This window comes from Microcaecilia unicolor, chromosome 1, assembly GCF_901765095.1.
Source record: "Microcaecilia unicolor chromosome 1, aMicUni1.1, whole genome shotgun sequence".
In the NCBI taxonomy this organism is placed as follows: Eukaryota; Metazoa; Chordata; class Amphibia; order Gymnophiona; family Siphonopidae; genus Microcaecilia; species Microcaecilia unicolor.
Genome location: NC_044031.1, coordinates 87,285,882 through 87,303,194, shown reverse-complemented (window position 1 = coordinate 87,303,194; position 17,313 = coordinate 87,285,882). Strand labels below are relative to the sequence as shown.

At 48.1% G+C, this 17,313-nt stretch overlaps 1 protein-coding gene across 1 annotated transcript in view; it reads left to right on the top strand.

The window, feature by feature from the left end:
- The window catches only part of PITRM1 (pitrilysin metallopeptidase 1), a 202,173-nt gene that overhangs the window by 168,132 nt on the left and 16,728 nt on the right, over positions 1-17,313 (top strand). The window contains exons 21-22 of the mRNA XM_030198926.1: positions 3,290-3,415; positions 5,455-5,600. Of these exons, the coding sequence (XP_030054786.1) occupies positions 3,290-3,415; positions 5,455-5,600 (272 nt within the window). The remainder of the gene's footprint in view (positions 1-3,289; positions 3,416-5,454; positions 5,601-17,313) is intronic.

Here is a 17,313-nt window from a genome sequence, read left to right as displayed (position 1 = left end):
CTCCCCTTCACCTATAAGGGCTATGGTAGTGGTGTACAGTTGGGAGTAGTAGGTTTGGGGGGGGGGGGGGGGGGGGGGCTCAGCACACAAGGTAAGGGAGCTATGTACCTGGGAGCAATTTATGACCCTGTTCATCTGGGCTTCTGTGGTGAATAAGGAAGGAGAAATTTGGTCTTATCTACTACACAAGAACATAAGAGTAGCCATACTGGGTCAGACCAATGGTCCATCTAACCCAGTATCCTGTTTTCTAAACAGTGGCCAAGCCAGGTCACAAGTAACTGGCAGAAACCCAAATCGTGGCAACACTCCATACTACAAATCTCAGGGCAAGCAGTTGCTTTCCATGTCTTTCTCAATAGCAGACTATGGACTTTTCCTCCAGGAATTTGTCCAAACCTTTTTTAAACCCAGATATGCTAACCACTGTTACCACATCCTCCTACAGAGTTCTAGAGCTTGAGTGAAAAAATATTTCCTCTATTTGCTTTAAAAGTATTTCCATGTAACTTCCTCGTGTCCCCTAGTTTCCTTGAGTCCTACCAAACCAGTCCAGAATCCTGCCCATTTTGGTTAACTTTAATGTTCTTGTTGCCCTAGCTTTTGCCTTTTCATTGTTTGGTGCTCTTGAGTTTACTCCAGGGTCTTAAGACGGTCCTTGGGATCCCAGTCTCGGAAGGGAACTGGGGAGGCTTATCTTTGCTTTGTTACAGGAAAAAAAAAACCTGAGGCCTTTATATAGGTTTTCTTACACAAGCATTTGTCTCTCTATCTGCTGGCAAGGACTTGCTAATTTTCTTTCCTGAATTTATCAGACAGTCTATGCAGCTTTTTGTCTTTCGACCCAAAAGGAAAATGGCATCTCAGTACCCAAATTGGTTTAGCATCCTACACCCAGTTCTGTGAATAACAAACTATCATTCTTCTGATCAGTAAAATAAAATTGGTCTTGAAGTCTGTTGGTAGATTCCATATGCAGAGCAGTTTCTTGATCCTCACTTCACATTACAGCTGAGACTAGTCTGTCATAGACAGGGCATTTGGTTGACCTGCTGCCCAACTTGTCTTGCTGTTACAACTTTTACATTGTATTTTTTTGTTGAGCAGGTTGCTTCAGAACATTGGACAATACACAGAAATGAGCAACCGTGAGCTTGGGAGTCTCCCACTTGTGTGCCTGATTCAAGTCATGCTTGTGGACAGAAAAGGCTTTTGTTGCAGGTATTTTCTGTAGACAGTAGGATTGATGGCACACAGCCCCTCCCTTCTCCCCAAGAGTTTCATTTCCTTCTCGATTTGTAGAATTAACTGAGTTATTGAGGAAATTACTGTGGACAGAAAGAGAAATGGAATGGGATTTGATATACTGCCTTTCCGTGGTTACAAACAAATTGGATTACAAATTATATACAGGTGCTTATTTTGTACCTAGGGCAACATAGAGTTAAAAACATTCTCAGAACTTTAATTTTGAGCTCTGGGAGATCTGTTCTTTCCCTGTGATGTGTGGTGTCACCCAGTTGTGTGCCTGATTAATCCTCCTGCTCTCTATGGAAAATATGTGTTACAAGGGAGCAGCAATGCTTTCTGAGGGCACTTTGTAAAATTTAGTGTGCAAATGTGTGATCTTGGAGTCTTAGTAAGATGGTGGCTGCAGCGCCAGCTCAGGACTCTTTGCAGCAGAGATCCAACTACTGCTAAGAATTCATGATTGCCTCACATGTCTTGCTTCTTTGGGTGACCAGTTGGGAGAAAAAGTTACTGCATGAATCAGGGAATGGGTATAGGACTTATTGAATAGGAGAATGGTGAATTAACCATCAATGGGATTTCTGCCTTGTAGGATCAAATGTTTTTTAAAACAGGTTATCTAGGCCAACTAATCATATGCCACAGGGTGGCAATATAACACAGATTCACAGAATGTAAGCTGTGCAAGCAGAATAAATCTTTACATTGGGTTTTATAGCAAGGTGCAGTTTTGTGTGTACATTCTGAAAGAACAGTCTGAAAGCTTTTTAATGTAATAAATTAGTGATCTGGGGATTTTTTTAAAGGTATGTGTATGGTAATGCCATTGTTACAACAAGAAATAGAGAGTACTGGTACTATACAAAACAACAATCTCTCTGAAATAGTGGCAAATAGTACTTTCAGAAGGCTATGGTTCTGTGAAATGCATCAAGTTTTGAATAAGAAGAAGGGGGGAAAAGCCTCTGAAACAAGCTCAACCACCAACCCAAATAATTGTTTTCAAAAACAAGGATTGAGGAACATCAATGGGCTATTTATCATCACTGGCACACAAAAAAACCCTTATTTCTTTGAATATAAAATGCTAAACTTCACAGAACTGACTTTGGGTGAAAAACTACTTAACTTATACTTCAAGTGCAGTAAACAACGTGTAAGTGGTCGGTCCGTCACACCGACTTTGGCCAGAGTTTCGCTGTAGATAGCTCTCAAGACATGGGAGACCAGTAATTTAAGACACGTTCAACCTTCTTTAGCATTTTATAGTCAAAAAAATAAGGGGTTTTTTTTTGTGCCAGTAATGATAAATAGCCCATTGATTTTCATCAATCCTTGTTTTTGAAAACAATTATTTGGGTTGCTGGTTGGGCTCGTTTCAGGGGCTTTTTCCCTTTCTTATTCAAAACTTTATGTACTTCACAGCACCATAGTCTTGTGAAAGTACTATTTGCCACTATTTCAGAGAGATTGTTGTGTTGTATGGTAATGCCATTGTTACAATTACCGTATTTTTCGGACTATAAGACGCACCGGACCATAAGACGCACCTAGGTTTTAGAGGAGGGAAATAGGAAAAAAAAAATTTTCCTTTTTCCCTCCTCTAAAACCTAGGTGCTCCGGTGCGTCTTGTCCGAGTTCGGGATCGCCCTCCCCTACTTACGTGACGCGATGTTCCCTGGTGGTCTAGTGACGTTGGGGCAGGAAAGAGGGAGGGGGCTCTTTCCTGCCCCGACGTCACTAGACCACCAGGGAACATCGTGTCACGTAAGTAGGGGAGGGCGATGCCGAACTCGCTACCTTCGGACTATAAGACGCACCCCCCCATTTTCCTCCCAAATTTTGGGGGAAAAAAGTGCGTCTTATAGTCCGAAAAATACGGTATGTATGTAACATTGTAATTCTCAGTTCTCCTAGAGTACAAAGATATAAAAACAGCTATTCCCTCCTCTAATATGTTTATTCCAGAACAGATTATGAAAAGTTGCCTTTCAATGTCTAAATTTTTTTTGTGTGTGTGTTTCCCACCTGTTATCAGACTTAAGATCCTGGCACAATTGATGACAGACAAATTCCTGCTTAGGGAAATCAGAGAGAAAGGAGGTGCATATGGTGGAGGTGCTAATCTCGATCAGAATGGCGTATTTAATTTATATTCTTACAGGTAAGTTTGTCAGTATTTAGCAGGTTCATGTTGTGGAAGTACAAACTGCTGTACAAATGTGGTGTCAGGAATTGCAGTAGAAGCACAAAAGCAAACTAGTTGAGGCAGAAGTTGGCTCCCTCAACTCTGCGGTGAGGCTGTTAAAATCTTGAAACATGGCAGATGGTGACTGCCTTGATCACTTCTGCTGCTGGTACTTTTCACTCATATTTCAAACTGATCTATCCATTACTGTCATTGTGAGTAGGCAGACTGTACAGCCCTGGCAACAGGGCAGTATTTTCCATTAATCAGCCTATACACTTCTCCATTTAATAATATTTTATCTGTTCCTGGCTCAGTGCCATTTTTCCATAGCCATTGTGCTGAGCTTGGCTAGCCCACATCTTCTCCTCCCTACTCAAGACCAGCATTGAAAGGACGAACTGTGCCTCAAAGGGCCAACAATCCTGCTGCTAGAGATATTCAAGCACCAGTTTCTGCAGGGACAGTAGAAAAATAAATTCAGACTGGTCTTGTGAGCCAGTGTGCAGTCATGGACCCAATGCATAGGTTTACTTAGACATTGTCCCTATGGGAGGAAGTTGGATCCTCACATGGCTTGCGTGCACATGGGCTCACAGCAAAGAGGTTTAATGTCAGGAGACTGCATGATGCCACAAAGCTGAAGCCATTTTTCACCCAAGAAGGTTTTAATTCTCCCCAATGCAGCTGCTGCCATCTTGATACACCCAAAACAATGTAATTGCTAGGGCAACAAGCTCCACCTATTTGCTTCAGCCAACATAATGCTGTCTCTTGTCATTAAACCTCTTTGACGTACAGGCCCTACATTGAAATGTCTTCCTATTGACCTTATAGAAGCTGATGCTTGAGGAGCTCGTCACCAACTGACGCAAGGAAGAGGACTTGGATAGGGATGGTGGTAATAAGAGGAGAATTTTGGAAGAGGCCAAGGAAAGGAGTTAGAAGGGAGAATACTTGAGAGAGATCTATGAGAGGAGGAGCCTAGTTAGAAGGGAGAGGAATTGGGAGAAGGCAAGGAGGGGCTAGAAAGAGAGTAGAAAGGAGAAGACTTCAGTAGGGACAAAAAAAGATTGGGGGGCATGGTTAGAGGGGGAATTAAGAGTAGAAGGGACATGGGAAGAGGGTTAGAAAAGGAAAGGGCCTGAGCAGGAGGGAGTTAGAAGGGAAAGGCGATAAGAAAGGAACAAAGGAGAAGGTAAGGTACTTTCCCTCAACATTCTGCCAGAAATTTGGAGAGGGGCACCCATTCAGTTTAGGAGTGCACTAACTGAAAATCTGGCCCTGCCTAGAAGTTATATTGACAGTGCCTTCAACAAAAATTTCTTTTCACAGCACAACAGTAAATAGGAGCCCTAATTTTAAAAGTTACTGTTTGATGATTGGATTGTTTTGAGGGCCATACCCTTTCAAAGCAGATCGAACAATTCCATAGCTACGTTTGACATATGCTGCATCTGTGCAGGGAAGCATTTTCTTAAAATAGGACCATTTTAGACCAACTTTCCTTTCTTTCCACCTGTTTTCTTGGAATGAGGTAGACTTTTCATCAGCGCCATGGGTTGTAGGACTGAGGAGCACAGTCCTCTCTTCAGAGACTGGGATCAGGTTAGTATGAAAGACATAGAACATTTGGGACTAGATTTCAAGTCTTAGAAATAGGAATCCCTTCTACCTGCTTTGAGGAACAAATGTGACAGCATGGACAAAGCCTCCCTAACTTGCACTTGAATCAGGCAGTTTGTTCAGTGGCTAAAGTATACTTGTGATCCATTGTTTTTTGAGACACCAGTCTGTTAGCTATCTGACAAGTGTTAAGAAAAGGTTTAGCTTGCCACACATTTCATCTTCATTGAAGGAAACACTTCTGGGTTCTATAAAGTTGCGCTTTCAAGGAAACCAGTTTCACAGTTTGATTTACCTGAAGTACTCAGAAGCAGGAAAAAGGAAATTGACAGTAGCAAAAGTCTTAGCTTATAGATCATAATTTATGTGAGCTTTTTGTTTTCGTCTAGGGATCCAAATTCATTAGCAACATTGTCATCTTTTGAACAAGCAATAGAATGGGCAAAATCTGGTAAATACACACAAGAAGATATTGATGAAGCAAAACTTGCAGTATTTTCAACTGTAGATGCTCCAGTAGCCCCTTCAGATAAAGGTATGTGTTACACTTATGAATTTTTTACCTCACAACTTTTCTCCTGATAGAGGATTTTTGCAAAACGTAGGTGATGAACTTAACTGAATCACTCTTATGTACACCAGAAAGGGATTGTGTGAGCTTTGAGTTTCTTGATAGGTACACATTTTGACCAGTCTCTCCTTGTTCTGTTCGTACAGTTGGGATTTGCAAGTTTTGATGTGTGCTGATAGCCTGCAAGCTAGAGCAACCCAGCTGCCTGCATGGGTCATGAAATCTTTATTGATCATTTTCTGTTCATTAGTCCTTCCCACTATTCCAGAACCTGTGGGATAGTTGTGTCCATCAACCAACAGATGGAGATAAAGAACTGAAAACTGAGCTGAGACATCTCTCTTGGAATCCAGTCCAGCTCCTCAGTATTTACGTAGACAAACAGTAAAGATAATACAATAAACACAACAACCTTAAACAACTCGCTAATCTAACACTAACCAGACAAGCAAACGCGTGGACATCTCTCATCTCCGGACAACTTGTAGAGATATGCAGGAAGCACCATGCAAGGTGGCGATTGTTATTTGGCCCATTACTCACACCGACTAAATATCTTAGAAACATCGTGCGGGCCTCCAGAATAGTGGGAAGAACTAATGGAAAGAATATTATCAGATAAGCTTCCCACTATTCCAGAACCTGTGGGATGTATAAAAGCAATCCCTAGAGTGAGTGAGATCCTAACACCGCTGCCCTGAGGACCAAAGCCCAAAAACTGGATTTGGAGCATGCCACAACGTCCACCCTGTAGTGCTTGGCAAAGGTTTGCAGCACTGACCATGTCATCGCCTTGCAAATATCCACTGGAGTCAGTAAGGCAGTCTCCGCCTAGGAGACTGTTTGCTGCATAGAAAGAGCCCGCAAACAAATTGATGCGATAGTCTTCTTCAGCCGTCTAGCAATTGTGGGCTTGGAAGCCATGAGGCCAAGCTTCTGTTCACCAACAAGCATAGCCTGTCCAATTTGCAAAACTCATTCATGACTTCCAGATATCTGAAAATTCTGCACACATTGAGAAGCTTCAAGGAAGAATACTGAGCCACTTCATTCTCTCTGTGAAACGATGGAAGCTCCACAGACTGGCTGATAATGAAATGTTGATACCACTTTCAGAAGAAAGGAAGGAACAGTGTGCAGGGAGACCCCTGCCTCCAAAAAGCGGAGAAAGGGATCCTGACAAGAGAGCCTGAAACTCCAAAACCCTACATGCAGATTCAGTAGCCACCAAGAATGCTGTCTTTCAAGGAGGCCTTCCAGAGTGGCTCAAAAGGGAGGCTTCTGCAGAACCCGAAAGACTAAATTAAGGTTCCATCCTGGACATGGAGTATGAAAGAGTTGCTGAAGTGTCTCGCTTCTTGCAGGAATCTTTTGTAGTCCACCCCTGAAACAGGCCAAAGCTCGTAACCTGAACTTCTAGAGAACGCAATGCCAATCCTTTCTGAAGGCCTGCTGGGAGAAATACTAAGATGTACACGATCTGAGTAAAGAAGGGAGAAAGTCCTTGCTCGGAGCACCAGCCCTCGAATAGCCTCCACAACTTTGCATATGCCATGGGTGTAGAGCGTTTCCAAGTCTGAAGCAAGGTAGCAGTGACCAAATCAAATTAACCTTTTCATCTCAACCAAACCTTTTCACTGGCCAAGCCGTAAGGCCAAAGGGGCACGGATCCTCCATGAGCACCAGACCTTGCTTCAGTAGGCTGTGTAACTATGGAGAGGATCCCCCGTCCCGCAGTCGAATCAGATCCACATACCACGGCCTCTACGGCTACAAGAACTATTTGAACCTGGTTTGATGTGACCCTTTTCAACTTGCAGTGTTCTGTGAGCCCAGGAGAGAAGACATACAACAGATGTGTCTCCGTTCAGGGCTGCAGTAAGGCATCTATCCCCCATCGAGCCAGACTCCTTCCAACACCTGAAGAACTTGGGAACTTTGGAATTCCATTTAATCACCATCAAGTTTAGAAGCAAAGAACCCCATCGGTCCACTCTCAGCTGAAAACCCTGGCTGGATAGTTCCCATTCTCCTGGGTCTAAGGAGTACCTGCTGAGAGAGTTCACCTCCACATTCAAAGACCCAGTGATATGAGCTGCTGACCAGCAGAGAAGATTTTTTTCTGCATGAGGGAAGCAGCTTCAACTGCCATCAGATGGCTTCAGGGCCCACCTTCCTTGTTGATGTAAGCCACTGCCGTTGCATTGTCGGATAAATCTCAGACTGGGGCCCCTACCAGAAAGGGAGCAAATTCATGCAAAGCATTCCGCACTGCCCTGAGCGAGCAGTTTATTGACCACTGTGATTCCTGTTCTGTCCATGTGCCCTGTGCCAGCTGGAACTTGCAATGAGCTCCTAATGCAACTTGCTGTTATCTGTTGTCACCACTTCTCATTGTTATTGGGAGTTCCAACAGTTAAATTCCTGGGCAACAACCACTACTGCTTACTCCATTTGGCAACCAGTATCCAAGGAAGATGGTCATACTTCTGTGGCACTGTAGACCAGAAGCGGAGAAGAGACTCCTTTGAAGGCTGCATGTGAGCCCTTGCCCGTAGCACCAGTACCATCGCCACCATCATTGACCCTAAATCCTGGACGTGGTCCCAGACTCTGGGCCTGCCGTGACTGAGAAGACTAGCTTCAACCTCCTGCATTTCGTGAGAAAGATCCTCTGCCTTGCTGTGTCGAATAGTTCTCCGAGGACAAGCAGGCTGCTTGTTCTCACCACTGGGTGACGTCCGCGGCAGCCCCCACCAACCGGAAAAAAGCTTCGCGGGACGGTCGGCACGCAGGGCACGCCCACCGCGCATGCGCGGCCGTCTTCCCGCCCGTGCGCGACCGCTCCCGCCAGTTCCTTTTTTTCCGCGTCTGGAGAGAGTCGTGCTTTGCCGCTCTCTCTGTTTTCAGCCGCCGGAAAGCCGTTCGCGTTTACGCGAGTCGTTTATCTTTTTCTATTTTAGTTTGAGTACACCGCCCGGTTTCTTTTTGTAAAAAAAAAAAAAACCTGAGCGTGAGGAGCACGCGCTCCCCTTTTCCCTCGCTTCTAGCGGGGACGCCACGTTGCGGCCTAGTGGCTGCACGGTCGTTTTTCCCTTTTTCGAGGTGTGATTTTCGCCACCATCGACGACTTTAACTTCGCCGACGCGATTTTTCCGTCGATGTCCTCGAAGGTCCCGAGTGGATTTAAAAAGTGTGGTCGGTGCGGCCGGCCGATCTCGCAGACCGACACCCACGCTTGGTGCCTCCAGTGCCTCGGGCCGGAGCACAATCTCAAGTCGTGTCCCCTGTGTCTCGGTCTCCGGAAACGGACTCAGGTTGCGAGGCAAGTTCTACGGGACCGTCTTTTTGGAACTTGCGCCGGCCCCTCGACGTCGACCTCGACGGCATCGGTATCGACGCCCGGTCCTTTGGTACCGGTATCGATGCCCGAGACATCGGCACCGATGGCATCGACCCCAGGAGAACAGGTCCCGTCGACCCGCCGGTCCTCCGGTGAGAGTGGAGGTGAGAGGGCGCGTGGGCAGTCGGCCCCGGTCACTCCCTCGGCTCGTGGCCCACGGGACCGAACCCTGTCTGACCCGGTCCCTCGAGACCGAGGGGGATCGACCTCCTCCTCCTCCATGCCTTCCGGCGCCGGTGACGGGCATCGTAAGAAAGATAAGAAGCGTCGTCACCGGTCGCCCTCGGTGCATCCGGACATCGGAGAGGAGGCGACGCCGAAGCGTCTGCGTCGAGAGGAGAGGTCCCCGTCGGTTGTGGAGGTACCGACGCGTCGGGGTTCCGGCACCTCGGTGCCGTCTCCTGGCTCCCACCAGCTTCTGACGCCGACACCCCTACCGGCCCCACCGCCTTTCCCGGCAGCGGGCCTGGACGAGTGCCTCAGAGCCATCCTTCCGGGGATCCTGGAAGGGCTGATGCGCCAGGCTGCCGATGTCTGTGGCGCCGGCGAGCTCTAGCCCGGCGCCGGGGCCATCGACACCGCCGCCGCTTGCGGCGCCGGTCTCGACCGCCACGCAGGTGGAGTCGACGTCGATGGAGGGAGCTCCGTCCCCGCCGGCGCGGGAGTCCACCGCTCGACGACACCGAGGCCTCGGTGCCTCGACGTCGAGCCGGGCCCGGTTCAGGACTCAGCTGCATGAGCTTATGTCCGATACCGAGGAAGAGGACTCGTGGGGGGAAGAGGAGGACCCTAGATATTTCTCCTCAGAGGAGTCTAGGGGCCTTCCCTCGGACCCCACGCCTTCACCGGAGAGGAAGCTCTCACCTCCCGAGAGTCTCTCCTTTGCCTCCTTTGTGCGGGATATGTCTATTAGCATTCCCTTTCCCGTGGTCTCTGTGGAAGAGCCGAGGGCCGAGATGCTCGAGGTCCTCGACTATCCATCACCACCTAGAGAGTCCTCCACGGTGCCGCTGCACAATGTCCTCAAGGAGACACTGCTTCGGAACTGGGTGCGACCATTAACTAACCCCACCATTCCCAAGAAAGCAGAGTCCCAGTACAGGATCCACTCCGACCCAGAGTTAATGCGGCCCCAATTGCCCCATGACTCAGCGGTCGTGGATTCTGCTCTCAAGAGGGCACGGAGTTCGAGGGATACCGCCTCGGCGCCCCCGGGGCGGGAGTCTCGCACTCTGGACTCGTTTGGGAGGAAGGCCTACCAATCCTCCATGCTCGTGACCCGCATCCAGTCATACCTGCTCTATATGAGCATTCACATGCGGACCAATGTGCAACAACTGGCGGACCTGGTCGACAAGCTCCCGCCGGAGCAGTCCAGGCCTTATCAGGAGGTGGTCAGGTAGCTGAAGGCGTGCAGAAAGTTCCTGTCCAGGGGTATCTTTGACACCTGTGACGTGGCATCTCGTGCTGCGGCCCAAGGCATAGTGATGCGCAGGCTCTCATGGCTGCGTGCCTCTGACCTGGACAACCGCACCCAGCAGAAACTGGCCGACGTCCCTTGCCGGGGGGATAACATTTTTGGTGAGAAGGTCGAGCAGATGGTGGACCAACTACATCAGCGGGAAACCGCTCTCGACAAGCTCTCCCACCGGGCGCCTTCAGCATCCACCTCAACAGGTGGACGTTTTTCCCGGGCCCGGCAGGCTGCACCCTATTCTTTTGCAAAGCGTAGGTACAACCAGCCGGCCCGAAGGCCTCGTCAGGCACAGGGACAGCCCCAGCGCGCTCATTCTCGTCAACAGCGTGCGCCTAAGCAGCCCCCTGCGCCTCCACAGCAAAAGCCGGGGACGGGCTTTTGACTGGATCCATGGGAACATAGCCGCCCTAAAAGTGTCCGTACCGGACGATCTGCCGGTCGGGGGGAGGTTAAAATTTTTTCACCAAAGGTGGCCTCTCATAACCTCCGACCAGTGGGTTCTCCAAATAGTGCGGTGCGGATACGCCCTGAATTTGGCCTCCCTGCCTCCAAATTGTCCTCCGGGAGCTCAGTCTTTCAGCTCCCATCACAAGCAGGTTCTTGCAGAGGAACTCTCCGCCCTTCTCAGCGCCAATGCGGTCGAGCCCGTACCACCCGGGCAGGAAGGGCAGGGATTCTATTCCAGGTACTTCCTTGTGGAAAAGAAAACAGGGGGGATGCGTCCCATCCTAGACCTGAGAGGCCTGAACAAATTCCTGGTCAAAGAAAAGTTCAGGATGCTTTCCTTGGGCACCCTTCTGCCAATGATTCAGAAAAACGATTGGCTATGTTCCCTGGATTTAAAGGACGCATACACTCACATCCCGATACTGCCAGCTCACAGACAGTATCTCAGATTCCGCCTGGGCGCACGGCACTTTCAGTATTGTGTGCTGCCCTTTGGGCTCGCCTCTGCCCCACGAGTGTTTACAAAGTGCCTCGTGGTGGTAGCGGCCTACCTACGCAAGCTGGGAGTGCACGTGTTCCCATATCTCGACGATTGGCTGGTCAAGAACACCTCGGAGGCGGGAGCCCTCCGGTCTATGCAGTGCACTACTCGACTTCTGGAGCTGCTGGGGTTTGTGATAAATTACCCAAAGTCCCATCTCCAGCCAACACAGTCTCTGGAATTCATAGGAGCTCTGCTGAATGCCCAGACGGCTCAGGCCTACCTTCCCGAAGCGAGGGCCACCAATCTCCTGGCCCTGGCTTCGCAGACCAGAGCGTCTCAGCAGGTCACAGCTCGGCAGATGTTGAGACTTCTGGGTCATATGGCCTCCACAGTTCATGTGACTCCCATGGCTCGTCTTCACATGAGATCTGCTCAATGGACCCTAGCTTCCCAGTGGTTCCAAGCCACCGGGAATCTAGAAGATGTCATCCGCATCTCCACCAGTTGCCGCACTTCACTGCTCTGGTGGACCATTCGGACCAATTTGACCCTGGGATGTCCATTCCAAATCCCGCAGCCCACGAAAGTGCTGACGACGGATGCATCTCGCCTGGGGTGGGGAGCTCATGTCGACGGGCTTCACACCCAGGGTCTGTGGTCCCCCCAGGAAAAGGATCTGCAGATCAACCTCCTGGAGCTCCGAGCGATCTGGAACGCACTGAAGGCTTTCAGAGATCGGCTGTCCTACCAAATCATCCAAATTCGGACAGACAATCAGGTTGCAATGTATTACACCAACAAGCAGGGGGGCACCGGATCTCGCCCCTTGTGTCAGGAAGCCGTGGGGATGTGGCGTTGGGCTTGCCAGTTCGGCATGCTTCTCCAAGCCACATACCTGGCAGGTGTAAACAACAGTCTGGCCGACAGACTGAGCAGAGTCATGCAACCGCACGAGTGGTCGCTTCATTCCAGAGTGGTACGCAAGATCTTCCGAGAGTGGGGCACCCCCTCGGTGGACCTTTTCGCCTCTCAGACCAACCACAAGCTGCCTCTGTTCTGTTCCAGACTACAGGCACACGGCAGGCTAGCGTCGGATGCCTTTCTCCTCCATTGGGGGACCGGCCTCCTGTATGCTTATCCTCCCATACCTTTGGTGGGGAAGACCTTACTGAAGCTCAAGCAAGACCGCGGCACCATGATTCTGATAGCGCCCTTTTGGCCCCGTCAGATCTGGTTCCCTCTTCTTCTGGAGTTGTCCTCAGAAGAACCGTGGAGATTGGAGTGTTTTCCGACTCTCATTTCGCAGAACGACGGAGCGTTGCTGCACCCCAACCTTCAGTCCCTGGCTCTCACAGCCTGGATGTTGAGGGCGTAGACTTCACTGCGTTGGGTCTGTCTGAGGGTGTCTCCCGGGTCTTGCTTGCCTCTAGGAAGGATTCCACTAAAAAGAGTTACTTTTTTAAGTGGAGGAGGTTTGTCGTCTGGTGTGAGAGCAAGGCCCTAGAACCTCGTTCTTGCCCTGCACAGAACCTGCTTGAATACCTTCTGCACTTATCAGAGTCTGGCCTCAAGACCAACTCAGTAAGGAATCACCTTAGTGCGATTAGTGCTTACCATTATCGTGTGGAAGGTAAAGCCATCTCTGGAGAGCCTTTAGTAGTTCGATTCATGAGAGGCTTGCTCTTGTCAAAGCCCCCTATCAAGCCTCCTACAGTGTCATGGGATCTCAACGTCGTCCTCACCCAGCTGATGAAACCTCCTTTTGAGCCACTGAATACCTGCCATCTGAAGTACTTGACCTGGAAGGTCATTTTCTTGGTGGCAGTTACTTCAGCTCGTAGGGTCAGTGAGCTTCAAGCCCTAGTAGCTCATGCTCCATATACCAAATTTCATCACAACAGAGTAGTGCTCCGCACCCACCCAAAGTTCCTGCCGAAGGTGGTGTCGGAGTTCCATCTTAACCAGTCAATTGTCTTGCCAACATTCTTCCCCAGGCCGCATACCCGCCCTGCTGAACGTCAGTTGCACACATTGGACTGCAAGAGAGCATTGGCCTTCTACTTGGAGCGGACACAGCCCCACAGACAGTCCGCCCAATTGTTTATTTCTTTCGACCCTAACAGGCTAGGGGTCGCTGTCGGGAAACGCACCATCTCCAATTGGCTAGCAGATTGCATTTCCTTCACTTACGCCCAGGCTGGGCTGGCTCTTGAGGGTCATGTCACGGCTCATAGTGTTAGAGCCATGGCAGCGTCAGTGGCCCACTTGAAGTCAGCCACTATTGAAGAGATTTGCAAGGCTGCGACGTGGTCATCTGTCCACACATTCACATCACATTACTGCCTCCAGCAGGATTCCCGACGCGACAGTCGGTTCGGGCAGTCGGTGCTGCAGAATCTGTTTGGGGTGTAAATCCAACTCCACCCTCCAGGACCCGAATTTATTCTGGTCAGGCTGCACTCTCAGTTAGTTGTTCTTCGTAGGTCAATTTCTGTTGTGCCCTCGCCGTTGCGAGGTTCAATTGACCTGGGTTCTTGTTTTGAGTGAGCCTGAGAGCTAGGGATGCCCCAGTCGTGAGAACAAGCAGCCTGCTTGTCCTCGGAGAAAGTGAATGATACATACCTGTAGCAGGTGTTCTCCGAGGACAGCAGGCTGATTGTTCTCACCTACCCTCCCTCCTCCCCTTTGGAGTTTTGTTTCATATTTTATTGCTTGTTATTCAACTGGCGGGAGCGGTCGCGCACGGGCGGGAAGACGGCCGCGCATGCGCGGTGGGCATGCCCTGCGTGCCGACCGTCCCGCGAAGCTTTTTTCCGGTTGGTGGGGGCTGCCGCGGATGTCACCCAGTCGTGAGAACAATCAGCCTGCTGTCCTCGGAGAACACCTGCTACAGGTATGTATCATTCACTAACTCTCAGGTACTCCAGAATCTGTGATGGAGTTAATCTGCTCTTCTTGAAACTGATCACACAACCCAACGACTGCAGAAGACAACTGTTTTGGCACCATGCTGTCCAAATATGATGAGACATGAATTAGCCAGTTGTTGAGACAGAACAGCTGAATGCTCTGTTGGACCCTGAGGTTGATCAGACATAGGCTGTTCCTAACTGCCAGTTGGCCCCACAAAATGCTTCTTATTTCCATGCTCTCCTATGTCAAAACTGCACACTGGCCCTGCTGGAGAGCTTTAAGTCCCTAGCATATTTGGACGCTGCACCAAATTCAAAGACTTACTGCCGCTGACCATTTCCTCCATGTGCCACAGGAATCCTGGCTTGCATGCACTGCAACACCCCGGGTCCAGGTTCAGTTTTAGATGGACTGGGGCCCAGAGCAGAAATTAAGGAGGGAGCTTCCTCCCCCAATCTCCCCACCCACCATTACTGCCACACATATAAAACAACTTCTTCACACACAAAACACAGACAGACCTTCACCAAATACAGAGGAAGGAATCAGAAATTAGAAACAGAAATATTAATACCAAAATTGGAACGTGGCAAAACTGAAGAAATAAAAACAGAAATGTGCCTCCTTTTGTATCTAACACAATCGGTCTCATCATCATGGGGGGGGGGGGGGGGGCTGGGTCATCCCCCCAACTTTGGGCTCAGACGTCCCTCAAATTAGCCATCACCCTTGCTGTGTCTGGCAGAGACCCCAAAGTTGTGGCAGCTGAAGACCACCTCCTCTAGTCCAGCAGCCAGAGCTCTCTAAGCTCTGCAGCTGGTGGCTATGTCCTCAAGCTGCTGCCACCATTGCTGCCCCCCCCCAAAAAAAAAAATGCATGCTCAGTTTCATATATGCAGAAAAGACCCACCCACAGGGGTGGGTCAGCGTTGGCAGCAGCAGCAGCTCGGGGATATTGCCGCTAGCTGCAGAAGTTGGAGAATTCCAGCTGTCAGGAACAGCAACGGTAGAGAAAGTCTTCACCTGGAGGGACCTGGAGATCCCTGTCAGCTCAAGTTTTATATTTTGAATTCAGGTGAGGCCAGGCAGCAGGGAGAAAATTTAGTGCACACCCATGTTTGAGTTCAGCCCTGCCCCTCCTCTAATAAACTGTCTGGCTATGCCACTGAACACGATACAAAGTCATCTGTGATACACAAATCCCAAAGTTAAAATTTCAGTTAATAAATTTAAAATTAAAACACTTTTTTTCTACCTTTATCTGGATATTTAATTTTTCTGTCATGTTGGTTTGTTTCTCCATCTGACTACTTCTAAATTTTTTTCCAGTGAGTTTTGTCCATTTGCCTTTTCTTCTCTTTCCTGTCTTGTTCTACTCCTTCAGTACACCTGTCTCTGACATATTGATCCTTCCCTTATCTGTTTTTCCTCCCTTTTTTCTTTTCAGCATCTCTGTCCACTTAAATTTCATTTCATCTCCGTTCTCATCCTTCTATTAACTTTTCAGCTATTAACTTTCCATATTCTTATCTCATTCCCTAGCTGTCTCATTTCCCATCACTCTTTCCCCAGCCTGCTATTCCCTCCATCTTTCATCTATCCTCCATTACTACATTTCTACCTCTGTATACACTATCCTTATCACTCATTATTTTGCCACCCCTTCTTGGCCTCTCTCACATAGTTCTTTCATTTCCACTAAGCAATCACAGAAAGTGAGGAAAAGCAGAACAGTGAGTCATTCATTTGTAGATGACAGTAAAACTGTTCCATGTCCTTCATAGCATTAAGGCTAAAGGGGAAAAAATACCTCACAATTTTTGGACTGTTTTGAAATAATTGTCTCTGATTTCATAGTAACTTTTGAATAAGCTCCAACTGAAAAGAGGAGAAACGGGCAAAAAGTAAAATATTAGACTCCACAACAATAAATAAATAACTTGGGGTATAAATTGTTTATTTAAAGGTTTTTCTTGATCTTACCAGTAAGCTGAGCATATCTAGTATTACCTACATGGCATATTGTGTAGACATATTGTTACCCTGTGTTGCAGTGCCTTTTAATTTCTTGTACCACTGAAAAGAAAGTGTAAGATGGTGTCTTATGAGAATTATCAAGAGTTTTTACACCAGGGATGAAAAGACATCATTTAACCAAGGAAAATTAGACCCATTGGCATCCTAATTGGAACCATTCTCACACACATTCATATAAGTTGTTTTATTGCACTTCAGAAGCCTTATCTGGAATATAAAAATAGCCATACTGGGTCAGAATAATGGTCCATCTAGCCCAGTGTCCTCTTTCAAACAGCAGCCAATCCAGGTCAAACCACCTACCAGAAACCCAGATAGTAGCAACATTCCTTGCTACCAATCCCAGGGCAAGCAGTGGGTTCCCTATGTATATCTCAATAGCAGACTATGGACTTTTCCTCCAGGAACTTGTTCAAACATTTTTTAGACTTAGGCTAAACGCTGTTACCACATCCTCTGATGGCGAGTTCCAGAGCTTAATTATTCGTTGAGTAAAAATATTTCCTCCTATCTATTTTAAAAATATTTTCATGTAACAGAGTGCCCCCGTTTTTATACTTTTTGAAAAAATTGATTCACTTCTACTTCTTCTACACCACTCAGGATTTTATAGACCTCAGTCATGTCTCCCTCTACTCTTTTCCAAGCTAAAGAGCCCTAAACTCTTTAGCCATTTCTCATATGAAAGAAGTTCCATCCCTTTATCATTTTGGTTGCTCTTCTTTGAACCTTTTCTAATTCTGCTATATCTTTTTTGAGATAATGCGACCAGAGTTGGACACAATATTCAAGGTGAAGTCACACCATGGAGCAATACAAACGCATTATAATATTCATGATCTTATTTGCCATCCCTTTCCTAATAATTCCTCACATCCTGTTTGCTTTTATGGCTGCCACCGTACACTGGCCAGAA